General features: G+C 40.4%; 2 protein-coding genes across 4 annotated transcripts in view; one reads left to right on the forward strand and one right to left on the reverse strand.

Moving 5' to 3' along the window:
* LOC139464008 (uncharacterized) overlaps nucleotides 1-765 on the reverse strand; it is a 34,971-nt gene extending 34,206 nt beyond the window's left edge. The window contains exon 1 of one of the 3 annotated variants that reach the window (XM_071245514.1): nucleotides 730-765. The gene's annotated coding sequence lies outside the window, so the exon portion shown is untranslated. Of the gene's footprint in view, nucleotides 1-262; nucleotides 333-729 lie in introns of those variants that run through there. The other 2 variants (XM_071245512.1, XM_071245511.1) reach the window with 2 other exon arrangements.
* Nucleotides 766-929: 164 nt separating this feature from the next.
* The window catches only part of LOC139464009 (signal transducer and activator of transcription 5A-like), a 64,050-nt gene continuing 51,452 nt past the window's right edge, over nucleotides 930-13,527 (forward strand). The window contains exons 1-4 of the mRNA XM_071245515.1: nucleotides 930-1,033; nucleotides 7,700-7,863; nucleotides 11,530-11,686; nucleotides 13,093-13,182. Coding sequence (XP_071101616.1) covers nucleotides 7,739-7,863; nucleotides 11,530-11,686; nucleotides 13,093-13,182 — 372 coding nt within the window. The 5' untranslated portion in view covers nucleotides 930-1,033; nucleotides 7,700-7,738. The remainder of the gene's footprint in view (nucleotides 1,034-7,699; nucleotides 7,864-11,529; nucleotides 11,687-13,092; nucleotides 13,183-13,527) is intronic.

Here is a 13,527-nt window from a genome sequence, read left to right on the forward strand (position 1 = left end):
ATAGATCTATAACAGATTTTAATTCCAGCTTTATCCCCAATACTGGCTCTTTCTTAGTCTTGCAATGGCAGACATCTTAAATCACAGGACCCTGTATCTAACAATCACGCTGACAGACCTCCCTGCGAGTTTGTTAGTATAGGATATTAGTTAGAATCTACATTGTCCTGTGATTATTATATAGGCTATTAAATAAATATAATTTTTACATATACAACGTGTGTCTTATGAACTTGTTTTTCTATGGTAATAATCATCTTACAATGTTTACCACAATAAACAACAGCCTCAAGGAGAAGATACAATCAAGACAACAACTGTCTCCGATCATGTGATGTGATACGTAAGTAGACACCTGTCACATGATGGCATCATCATTAAGACGGTGCTGCTGCTGTAAATATGACCCCTAAATTTGATCCCGTCTGGTGGTTTATTTTTATACCAAACAATGTCTTGGCAACGCGTAATGGTTTATCTACGAAGACACTTCAACAATGGACGATTCGCGATCAATAAATGGTCATGTCGTTGATAATATTAAATAATAAACTTTATCTTCAACTGTCAGAACGACACATTATTTTGATTCACCGGGCAGCGAGCACCTGTCGTATAAATTGGGACATACGATGCTGGAAAAGTAAAAAGTTTTTTTGGTCTCATCATATCCCGGTTTTTGTTTCAAAATTGGCGCGCAGCTAATATACTTGCTTTTCTTTCGCTTACAGAAGTGAATGGGAATTCCAGAATATTAGTTTGACGAATTCAACAACCGAAACTCAATCTTCTATACAGAGAATGGAATTTCCCTTCATTAATACAAAACGCCGCATTTCATTGGTCACAGCATGGGGAATTCCCAAAACGTAGGGAAAACGGACTAATCATATTGACGTTTACAGTTAAATTGTAGTCTATTTTCGTCAATTCCGAGAAAGACTTCCCCCGACACCGAGCAGTTCCACGAATACAGAGAAAGCGCGTCGGAACAGCGTTTGGCGTAGGTAGGCAGCAGTTTGTTGCGGAACAGGTGCGTATTTTAACATCCGTTTGTTGATAAACTAATGATTGACTGATGATATGTCGAAGCTGTGGCTCGTATAACGAAACGATCGACCTAAAGGGACTAGAACTATATTGCATGAAGCGGGGTCATCGTGATCCCCAACAACACCCTTGTTATGTCCTGAGTTGTCTTTTCCAGGAGAGTTAAACACGTGTGTTCTTTCCGCATTTCTAATGTATGACTTGCTTTGCAACTCAAACAACAGAGCTGACTCTATTTTGACGAAGACTAAATGAAGAAACTGGTCTTGACACCACAGCACGCTTGATTGAATCACATACGCCCTCAAGAACATGGCAATGCATTCATGGTGCAGCTAGATCTACTCTAACATAACACGCCCTGCAGTCATGACTGGGTCATGTTTATAATGCATATGGCCTTAAAGGAATTCTTTGAGAATGAATAAAACAGTGCCAGTGTCAAATTGTATTTTAATATTTTCTTGCTAAAATTGTTGTTCAACATTGTTCAAGAGGGTCCTCCATGCAACGGTTAATTTAGGAATCAATACATGCATCATTCCTAGTTCTTCATAGTTTTGTATGGCATCAGAGTCTGTAACTTGTAACCATATGCCCAAACAGAGGACTCCTTGAAGAAGACGTCGTAGTCCGGCTGTGATAGATCTATCAGTATATGTATCTGAAGAAGGAAGTTGTTCCTCTGATTGTGGAGTAGGGATATGTAAACAAGTAGCTAGGCCTGTGGTTTTTCCGGTTTTCCAGCCCTCTTTGATAACTTTTGACATTGGCCTAAATACAACCATCACAAATATTAAATTTGTACTCACTGAAAAACTATTCCTAGTCCACATGTTCACCAGGGGCAGGTTGCTCAGGGGGTTCAGGGTGGGTGGTATCTAGGCCTATATTCGCTTAGTGCTTTTGAGTGACAACCTGATTTTCTGCTTTCTAGAATAATATACAATTACTTTGGGATAATTGTAACTAATAGACGTTGAAACTGCAGATATGTTTGGTGATGATTCAAATGGTTACTTCTTGACTTCCTGTATGGTTGGTAATATATTTTCACCATGTATATTGCTTTTGAGGCTAAGAATAAGCTGAATCTCAGGCATAAAATATGCAAGTAAATTTGTCATTACCCAATTATTTTAAGTTGCTGCCGTACAAATATTCTTGAAAAATTTAAACAACTCATTTGCATTAATAAACTGCATAATTTTCCAATGTTGCCTTGTTTTCACATATTTCCTGTATACAGATCTTATTTACTGACTGAATGATGGCTCCGCATATGTATAGCCTCTTCTGCATTGAATAATACTCAAATGTGTTAGGCTTAATAAAATAAAAGAAATGGTTCTAAGGCAATGGCTTTTGAAAATAAAGTGCAAGAGGGCGGTGTTTTTTATGTGTTTTTTTTTGTTTTTGTGGGGTTTGTGTACAATCAACCTGGGAAAGGGCCTCCCTATGTAAACGTTTTCCTTGAGGATTAATGTACTGGAATGCAGTATTTGACAACCATTGGACTTGAAATATTTAAGGATTTTTTTATGTTTAAAAAAAATGGAAATATTAACGAAACGTACTACAAACTTTATGATGATGCAGGCAGTGCCTGAGAACAAAGACTATTATTGTTTTTAGCCTTATATGATTTTTTTCTTGTTTATTTTTTTTAAACTGAGACAGATATCAGTGTTTTGTGCTTATATTATGCAAAATGTGACACTTAGGGACGCATATGATCAGCTGGAATATGGAAGTCACCTGAAAAGGGATTTTATGCAGAATTATTTTAAAAATGTCTCCTCATTTGCTTACAATGTCCAAATGGAAATAAAAATACCTTGAATAACCAGAAGAAAACATAAATGTTGAATACCCAATGAGAAAGATTCATGTGAGTAAATTATCAATGGCTCAGAACTAGGGCTGGGACGAGTCCAAATTTACTACCCTGGTACCCGATCCCCTATTAGTAATACCCGGCCCTACCCGGGTACCCACTGCAGGTCTCAAGAGCTGGGAATTATTTTATAGCAGCCCTGGCCAAAACTATTTCAGTACACTGATGTTGACTGAAGCTTTATCTTTACTCAGACATATACAAGTCAAAAGGAATGTGTGCGTCGTCAGAAAGAAATGCGATCGTTAGCAACTAGTGGTGTAACCACTGAGCTATAGTGAGTTTTTGTCATCAAACAATATATCACGTGACCAGTCCGGGTAGTCCTTTGGGTACCCAGGGCCGACTCAGGACCCGACCCCACCAGAGGTACCCGTCCCAGCCCTACTCAGAACTTGTCTTGAACACTGCGTGAGATGGTCATTTTTCAAGGTTACGATTAGTTGGACTCCTATATAGATGTCGGATATAATTATAAATCTTCACTAAGATTGAGGTTGGGGTAGTTGGAGTTAACGGTTGACAAGTTACACTGTTCAAGGTAGTAAGTAAAAGATCCCATTGTCATATTTGACTCTAAAAAGGAACAGCGTCACTATTGTAAATGTCATAGGTGAAATGAGATGAAAATACAACAAAGATTGCAGGGGTTGAAAAATTTATGCAATATGTTACTTGACCAAGGGCAAGTATGACCAACAGCCCCGCTCTAATAAGCGCCCATGGCGATATTGGCTAATATATTGACTGGTGAACAATCCCAATTAGCACCCCTCGGATTGGTTAATGTACACAAGACTTATTTATTCGCGTATCATACGCACTCATGTGATATATGCACCCTTAATTATAGGCAATTAAATTCTGGAGAAATATATATGTTGATATAAACATTTCAGGCTGTCAGCATAAACCACAAAATTTATCTTTCAAATCTGTTTTTTCCGCCAAAATAATATTCTAATAAGAGCCCCCTTTTTCAAATTTTGAGAGCGCCCTGGGCGCTTATTACGACAAATACGGTAATAAATTCAGTAAAATCAGAGACCATATAATATGTTATATGGTCTCTGGTAAATGTTACTTCTACAGAACTGAGAATCAGAGATAGTGTTCCCTCGCTATTGCGCCCATCAATTTTGTGTTAATTCGGTTATAGCGTGCAGTAACGCATGGGTCCCAAAATTTATTTACATATTTTATAAACTCAGGTTTTACACTGACATGATATTTTCAGCTGATCACCGTGAGCACATCACGCAATACTCAATGAACTTAAGTTGCCAGAGAATACATCATAAATGCCATACTATGACTCAATAAAAGTAATATTTGTGGCAATTTGACCCATTATGTCAACATAAGGTTTTCACAATCAAAATACATGTAGCGCAGGAAGTTCCGACAGTGACTGGTCAAATTGTTCCATACGCAGAAATATCCGGCAATAGCAATCAGCTGTACCCAGAGATCCAGATAAGCTGCGTATCTGTGTAAAAAACGCATCAGAAATGCAGAAATACGCAGTAAAATAATATCCAAGCGTATCAAATACGCAACGAACATTACAGATACGCTACAAAAATAAAACTTGTTCGTATATTCAAAATATTGTGAAGTAACCCTGCGTATTCGATTGGCAAATCAGCAACTTATTTTGAAATTATAAACGGGCATTCCGTCAACCTTGCCAAACTCCACGATGACAGTTACATCATGATCATTTGCCATCACACTTTCTTGTGGAAGTATCGTGGTATTTTTGAGTCCTTTAAAGCAAACACAACACCAGTTTGCAGGGACTAGATGAATAGTGTTTTTAAATATTTAACTAATATACCCACATGTGTAAAAACTAGTGGGTAACAGAAATTTGAATACCCAGATAGAATAGCTGATACGCAGGGATTTTAAAATGCATGGGTAAAATACCCACAACACCAAAAGCTTATCTGGAGCTCTGTGTACCAAAGTGCTACACTTATGCTTCTTATTATTTTTAACATATTGTAAAAGCTGCAACAAAATAACATTATGTTGGAATATATTATTATGATAATTTCAGGTACAATTTCTTCCGACCATTTCATCAAAGTTCTTTGAAGTTGTATCATTGTGTACATTTTAACTGAAGAACACAGTTGGAGAACACAAGTGTGCAGCTGATTGATATTTCCGGCTTTGTTTACGAGAAAATAAACACAGTAATCTTAATCTCTGCATATAAAACAATGCCTTTGAGAGCAGAAAATGTAATTTAAATGGTAAATCATCATGTCTAGTGAGGATTTATGTCAAATTTCATCTTTATAACAACCAAGTTTGTTATACCTGTTTATCACATGAATACACTGAAGAATAATGATGTATTTTTTCAAACACTTGATATTTCTTTTCACACAATGAATCATAAATAACTACAATTGTGACCTTCTTTCAAACCCTGAAACATGCATCGTAGATCGTGTTAGGTAGGGAGGGCATGTACTGTTCTGTTGGTCATCTACCCCTATGACATCCGTGAAACCACTGATATCGCCTATAACACATATCAATTATTTGGACACCAAAGGTTGCGTAGTAGCGCCCCCCAATGTAGCGCTAACTTGGTTATAGCGCACAGTAATACATAGTTCCCCAAATTTATGTTCATTTTTTAGTAAACTCAAGTTTTACACTGACACGATGTCTTTCCCCATCGCAAATAAAAACATTTCCAGATTATCACTGCAAGAACGCAACACCGGAAGAACCAATCAACATATCCAAAATGAAGTCCGCAATTTAGTCCTTTTATTACACTATCTGGTTATAAAATTTCGTTGAATATCTGGACTTCTATTTTTTTAGTTTCTTCAAAATTACACTCAATATTGTTTTGATTGATTTCGGCGAAATTGTGTGGGATTGGTAGATCGCATAACACGCCATTATTTACAGCAACCACTGTCAGATTATCGCTATTAACCAGAGATCCAGATAAGCTGCGTATCTGCGTAAAAAACGCATCAGAAATGCAGAAATACGCAGTAAAATAATATCCAAGCGTATCAAATACGCAACGAACATTACAGATACGCTACAAAAATAAAACTTGTGCGTATATTCAAAATATTGTGAAGTAACCCTGCGTATTCGACTGGCAAATCAGCAACTTATTTTGAAATTATAAACGGGCATTCCGTCAACCTTGCCAAACTCCATGATGACAGTTACATCATGATCATTTGACATCACACTTTCTTGTGGAAGTATCGTGGTATTTTTTAGTCCTATAAAGCTCTCGAACCCACACAACACCAGTTTGCAGGGACTAGATGAAAAGTGTTTTTAAATATTTAACTTAAATACCCACATGTGTAAAAACTAGTGGGTAACAGAAATTTGAATACCCAGATAGAATAGCTGATACGCAGTGATTTTAAAATGCATGGGTAAAATACCCACAACACCAAAAGCTTATCTGGAGCTCTGATTAACCCCTCGAAACAAACTTTAGTTGATAGGTAATGGATACATATATCACAAATGCCATACTTTGACTCGTTAAAAGTCATATTTGTTATAGTTTGACTTATGTGTCAACAAAGTTATCACGATCGAAAGCATGTGAGCCTCGACGGTGACTTGTGTATTCAAATAAAATATTTCATCAAAACTGGGCCAAGCGAAGCTTCTTAAGTCAGCACTAGGCCTACCTCGCATTAAAATTCCAAGAAATGTATCAACTGTCCATCATTCAATTTCCAAGAAGCATGTGAAATATATGGGAGTGTTACTACGATTTATCAATGAAACAGACCTGGTTCTCATTGTTGTTGACCTGCCTGACATTGAAGTGTATTAATCCCATTGGTTAAATGGTGTAACTGTATGCAAATTAGATTGTAATTCCATGACAATAGCAAGATATTAGCCATTGAAATATCATAACATGATCACATGATTATATTCTCGTAATACTTGACCCAGTTCATTTTGTATGCTCTGCTTGTCCACGGGCATGCTAGAAAACGTATACGACCCGTCCCACATCTAAACCTTACTTGGCATGGGCAGTGGTATTTTTCAATCCCTGGATTGTGCTTGTTTGATAACCCTTCCTTGGTGTGTTGGGGTTCTGTTCTTTTATATGACACCTGACTTTAAGGCTGCCTCCTTGAAAAAGTTTAAGATGCAAATATCAGATTTGCAAGTTTTAACTATGTCTTCCCCCCCCGTGGGGTAGTCTCTTGTTTAACGGGGGGTAGTCTCTTGTTTAAAGCATTTGCTCCTCAGGCCAAAGAAGCAGTTTCGATTCCCGTCATGGGTACAATGTGTGAAGCCCATTTCTAGTGTACCCCACCGTGATATTGCTGGAATATTGAACGGCGTAAAAATATACTCACTCACTCACTATTTCCCCCTAAAACAACAACATTCTTGTACAAACTCATCCAGGTGATCACTATTGATTGTCCAGAGTCATTCTCAAGGACATACCCTTTACCTGTTTGGAAAAGACTCACGAATTTGGCCTGTGAAACTTGTACATGGCCATGATGAGCTTTAGAAAGACCTTCATATAATGATAAGTTCAAGGTCATTGTCATAAAGTAGGCGTGTCATATTTTGTACAAATCATTTTTTGCAGATATGTTTTGTTACATGATTTTCCAAATTCTGAAATACCCAGGTAAGCTACAGAGTCTTAATGCTCCTTCTGGTGGATGCATGTCAACATTTGTTTTGATCTTAGTTCTGCTTCTACAGCTACATTGAAGAACCCAGCAAAAGCAGTTTCCAGCCAGCATGGCCCAGTGGGCTACCATTCAGCAGTACCCCCAGGCAACACGGCAGATCCAGTCCATCTATTCCAGTCAATTCCCCATCGAAGTCAGACACTTCTTGGCTCAGTGGATAGAGGACCAGCCATGGTAAGTCTTTCATAGCTGTTAGGGGGTTTGTTTGAGGGCCTAGGTGGTCCAGTCATCTAACGCGTCGCAATTCGCTGTGACGAGTTGCCATGCCAGAAATATATCATCAGGGGTTCGAATCCAATACTACTGTACAACTAATCCACACTCAGGTATATACACACCATGCACGCAGGCAATACCACCGGCCAATACTACTGTACAACTAATCCACACTCAGGTATATACACACCATGCACGCAGGCAATACCACCGGCCAATACTACTGTACAACTAATCCACACTCAGGTATATACACACCATGCACGCAGGCAATACCACCGGCCAATACTACTGTACAACTAATCCAAACTCAGGTATATACACACCATGCACGCAGGCAATACCACCGGCCAATACTACTGTACAACTAATCCACACTCAGGTATATACACACCATGCACGCAGGCAATATCACCGGCCAATACTACTGTACAACTAATCCAAACTCAGGTATATACACACCATGCACGCAGGCAATACCACCGGCCAATACTACTGTACAACTAATCCAAACTCAGGTATATACACACCATGCACGCAGGCAATACCACCGGCCAATACTACTGTACAACTAATCCAAACTCAGCTATATACACACCATGCACGCAGGCAATACCACCGGCCAATACTACTGTACAACTAATCCAAACTCAGGTATATACACACCATGCACGCAGGCAATATCACCGGCCAATACTACTGTACAACTAATCCAAACTCAGCTATATACACACCATGCACGCAGGCAATACCACCGGCAAATACTACTGTACAACTAATCCAAACTCAGCTATGCAAGTTACTCCTGTTTTTATGCTATCTGGTTGCATAAAGTGTTCATTGTATGTCTGGCTTTTGGATTTTTATCTAGTTTATTAATTTTATTCAAGATATCATTCAATATTATTTACATTAATTTCAGTGAAATCTTATGTGAACTGATTGGTAGATCACACCAACTCAACATTATTTACAGCAACCATGATCAGATTACTGCTATCTGTCAGGGAATGAATACATATATAATAAGTGCCATATCTTGCATCAAAAAGTCATATTTGTTGTTTGTATATTGCAATCGAAATAGGAAAACTACGTGAGGGCTTTTGTGTGAAACAAGACAACCCAACATGGCCCAAGTGGGTAATAGTGAAGCCCAAGTGAGTAATAGTGAGGCCCAAGTGGGTAATAGTGAAGCCCAAGTGGGTAATAGTGAAGCCAAAGTAGGTAATAGTGAAGCCAAAGTAGGTAATAGTGAAGCCCAAGTGGGTAATAGTGAAGCCCAAGTGGGTAATAGTGAAGCCCAAGTGGGTAATAGTGAGGCCCAAGTGGGTGAAAGTGAGGCCCAAGTGGGTGATAGTGAAGCCCAAGTGGGTAATAGTGAGGCCCAAGTGTATAATAGCTAAGCCCAAGTGGGTAATGGTGAAGCCCAAGTGGGTGAAAGTGAGGCCCAAGTGGGTAATAGTGAAGCCCAAGTGAGTGAAAGCTAAGCCCAAGTGGGTGATAGTGAGGCCCAAGTAAGTAATAGTGAGGCCCAAGTAGGTGAAAGTGAGGCCCAAGTGGGTGAAAGTGAGGCCCAAGTGGGTAATAGTGAAGCCCAAGTGGATAAAAGTGAGGCCCAAGTGGGTGAAAGTGAGGCCCAAGTGGGTGAAAGTGAGGCCCAAGTGGGTAATAGTGAAGTCCAAGTGGGTAATATTGAAGCCCAAGTGGGTGAAAGTGAAGCCCAAGTAGGTAATAGTGAAGCCCAAGTGGGTGATAGTGAGGCCCAAGTGGGTAATAGTGAAGCCCAAGTGAGTAATAGTGAAGCCCAAGTGGGTAATAGTGAAGCCCAAGTGGGTGATAGTGAAGCCCAAGTAGGTAATAGTGAAGCCCAAGTGGGTAATAGTGAAGCCCAAGTGGGTAATAGTGAGGCCCAAGTGGGTAATAGTGAAGCCCAAGTGGGTGATAGTGAAGCCCAAGTGGGTAATAGTGAAGCCCAAGTGGGTAATAGTGAAGCCCAAGTGGGTAATAGTGAAGCCCAAGTGGGTAATAGTGAGGCCCAAGTGGGTAATAGTGAAGCCCAAGTGGGTAATAGTGAAGCCCAAGTGGGTAATAGTGAGGCCCAAGTGGGTAATAGTGAAGCCCAAGTGGGTAATAGTGAAGCCCAAGTGGGTAATAGTGAAGCCCAAGTGGGTAATAGTGAAGCCCAAGTGGGTAATAGTGAAGCCCAAGTGGGTAATACTGAGGCCCAAGTGGGTAATAGTGAGGCCCAAGTGGGTAATAGTGAAGCCCAAGTGGGTAATAGTGAGGCCCAAGTGAGTGAAAGTTAAGCCCAAGTGGGTAATAGTGAGGCCCAAGTGGGTAATAGTGAGGCCCAAGTGGGTAATAGTGAAGCCCAAGTGGGTAATAGTGAAGCCCAAGTGGGTGATAGTGAAGCCCAAGTGGGTGATAGTGAGGCCCAAGTAGGTAATAGTGAAGCCCAAGTGGGTAATAGTGAAGCCCAAGTTGGTGAAAGTGAGGCCCAAGTAGGTAATAGTGAAGCCCAAGTGGGTAATATTGAAGCCCAAGTGGGTGAAAGTGAGGCCAAAGTTGGTAATACTGAAGCCCAAGTGGGTAATAGTGAAGCCCAAGTGGGTAATAGTGAAGCCCAAGTGGGTAATTGTGAAGCCCAAGTGGGTAATAGTGAAGCCCAAGTGGGTAATAGTGAAGCCCAAGTAGGTAATAGTGAAGCCCAAGTAGGTAATAGTGAAGCCCAAGTGGGTAATAATGAGGCCCAAGTGGATAATAGTGAGGCCCAAGTAGGTAATAGTGAAGCCCAAGTAGGTAATAGTGAAGCCCAAGTGGGTAATACTGAGGCCCAAGTGGAAAATAGTGAAGCCCAAGTGGGTAATAGTGAAGCCCAAGTGGGTAATACTGAGGCCCAAGTGGATAATAGTGAAGCCCAAGTGGGTGAAAGTGAAGCCCAAGTGGATAATAGTGAAGCCCAAGTGGATAATAGTGAAGCCCAAGTGGGTAATACTGAGACCCAAGTGGATAATAGTGAAGCCCAAGTAGGTAATAGTGAAGCCCAAGTGGGTAATACTGAGGCCCAAGTGGGTAATAGTGAGGCCCAAGTGGGTGATAGTGAGGCCCAAGTGGGTAATAGTGAAGCCCAAGTGGGTAATAGTGAAGCCCAAGTGGGTAATAGTGAGGCCCAAGTGGGTGAAAGTGAGGCCCAAGTGGGTAATAGTGAAGCCCAACTGGGTAATACTGAGGCCCAAGTGGATAATAGTGAAGCCCAAGTAGGTAATAGTGAAGCCCAAGTAGGTAATAGTGAAGCCCAAGTGGGTAATACTGAGGCCCAAGTGGATAATAGTGAAGCCCAAGTAGGTAATAGTGAAGCCCAAGTGGGTAATACTGAGGCCCAAGTGTATAATAGTGAAGCCCAAGTGGGTAATACTGAAGCCCAAGTGGGTAATAGTGAAGCCCAAGTAGGTAATAGTGAAGCCCAAGTGAGTGAAAGTTAAGCCCAAGTGGGTAATACTGAGGCCCAAGTGGATAATAGTGAAGCCCAAGTGGGTAATAGTGAAGCCCAAGTGGGTGAAAGTGAGGCCCAAGTTGGTGAAAGTTAAGCCCAAGTAGGTGATAGTGAATGATTTGTTTCAGGATGAGTATCGAGACGGACAACCCCCAACACGAGAACGTTGCCAGCACGCTGCTGGAGCAGCTGGTCATCAACCTGTCCAATAAGGTGCAGGAGTTTGAGGGAGACCAGTTCTTCCCCATCAGACTCAAGCTGCAGGAGGCAACAGCAACGTTCAAGGTAACGAGGAAAAACTGCACTGATAAATTAATAACATCTGTGTATTTCAGACATGAAAATTCTGATCTCAGAAGATTGTATTGATGGGACATTGGCAATATGACCATCACGATGATGTATAGATTTATGAAGTAAGATTCCAAAACCTTTGATGCTATGATGTGAGGTTACCATGGTGAAAAATGTCATTTATTCATAAAGCTTGAATTATGTGTAAATGTCCCCAGTGATGGGGATTGGTTTAGCTCACAAAATCACAACCCAGTTTTCCACTGCAGCCACACTGCCAGATTCAGCCTGTAATTTGATTTGCACTAAGGATACGTTCAGATTTGCAAAGTTTTGAAGTATTTCTCTACCTGTTGGACATATTTATTGGCTACATCTCCCCTGCCCTTATGGTGTTGGTGGGATAGCCATGTGGTTGAAGTGTTTGCTCTTCACCTTAATGATCCAGGTTTGATTTGGGGAGTCCCCTTCACTTATCTTGCACGTTTTGGCATTAGTGGTGGTCTTTGCAGAGTTATGCCCCTTACCCATTCCATGATGTGCTGGTCATGAATCACAGAATCACCTCTGTTAAGTTTGTTTGTTTGTTTAACACCACACCCTCTATTATGATCCTTGTCCTGTCAACACCATACTATCATCACTTTGGACTTTCCTCCAACAGTTAGGCAGACACACTGTGATAGGCCTTTTTAAAATTTGGTTTACGGATACTGCCACCCAAAATACTGAAAAAATTAAGAAAAATTAAAGAAAAACAATACAAATATTTTTGTCACTGCCGTCCCAAAAAACTTTTGTATGAGAATAAAAAAATATATTTCTAGAATCTTACAGTGCAGTAATGAGACGACTTTGCCATGATGTCCATTACTTTGCAGATTGCTTTGCTTGTGCAGTAAGTTACATGACAATGCAGTGTTCACAGTGAGGGGTAGTAAGTCAAATCACATGAATACCTTGCCTTGTCATATAATTTAAGGGGGCACGGGTGGCCCAGCCGTCTAAGGCACCGCGATTCGCTGTTGCGTCCCTTGGGCACGCCAGAAACCTATGATTGTGGGTTCGAATCCCGGTTTGCCCCGATTATGTTTCTAGGTTTGACAGCACCATACCCTTGCTCATGGGTTTCACCGAAGTGGTAAACGTCTGAAACCTGCATCACTTCGAGCTTTCCTCCCACATTAAGCTGACACGCCGTGATATAACTGGAATACTGTTAAAAGCGGCATTGAACCCAACTCACTCACTCATATAATTTAAAAAACTAATTTTCCCCTTCCAAAATGATTTTTTTTGTGATAAATACGTAAACAAACTTAGAAAAAAATGGCTAATACTGAAATAGGGATTTGTCTTCATTTATAACATGTATAATGGACTGTACTTGTTTTCAGCAAAACTATGAACAGAACCCCTTCCAGCTGGTCCGGGTCATCAAGAACTGTCTGCAAATGGAGAAAAATCTCATTGAGCAAGCCAAAGCAGTGAGTGTCAGAGTTGTCCCCCTTGACCCATCTTTTAGACAAGCTGTTTTCTGTCATTAAGTTGTGCTGAGGAATACTGCTTGGTCACTACATCTATCATGTCTATAGGATGTTTACTATGATTTTAGTGACATATACTCACTTCTGTGAAAATGTCAGGTGTTGGTTTTGGTTTGCTTCATTTTTATGTCTTCATATTCAAATCCATGAAAGAAGAGCAAAAGAGGAAATTAAAATAATCTTTTGGCTCTGTTGGCCATTTGGAAATCTGACACATGAAGTGAGTGAGTGAGTATGGTTTTACGCCGCCTTTAGCAATATTCCAGCAATATCACGGCGGGGGAC

This window comes from Haliotis cracherodii, unplaced genomic scaffold (genome assembly GCF_022045235.1).
Source record: "Haliotis cracherodii isolate W230 unplaced genomic scaffold, xgHalCrac1.p SCAF_16, whole genome shotgun sequence".
NCBI classification, from domain to species: domain Eukaryota; kingdom Metazoa; phylum Mollusca; class Gastropoda; order Lepetellida; family Haliotidae; genus Haliotis; species Haliotis cracherodii.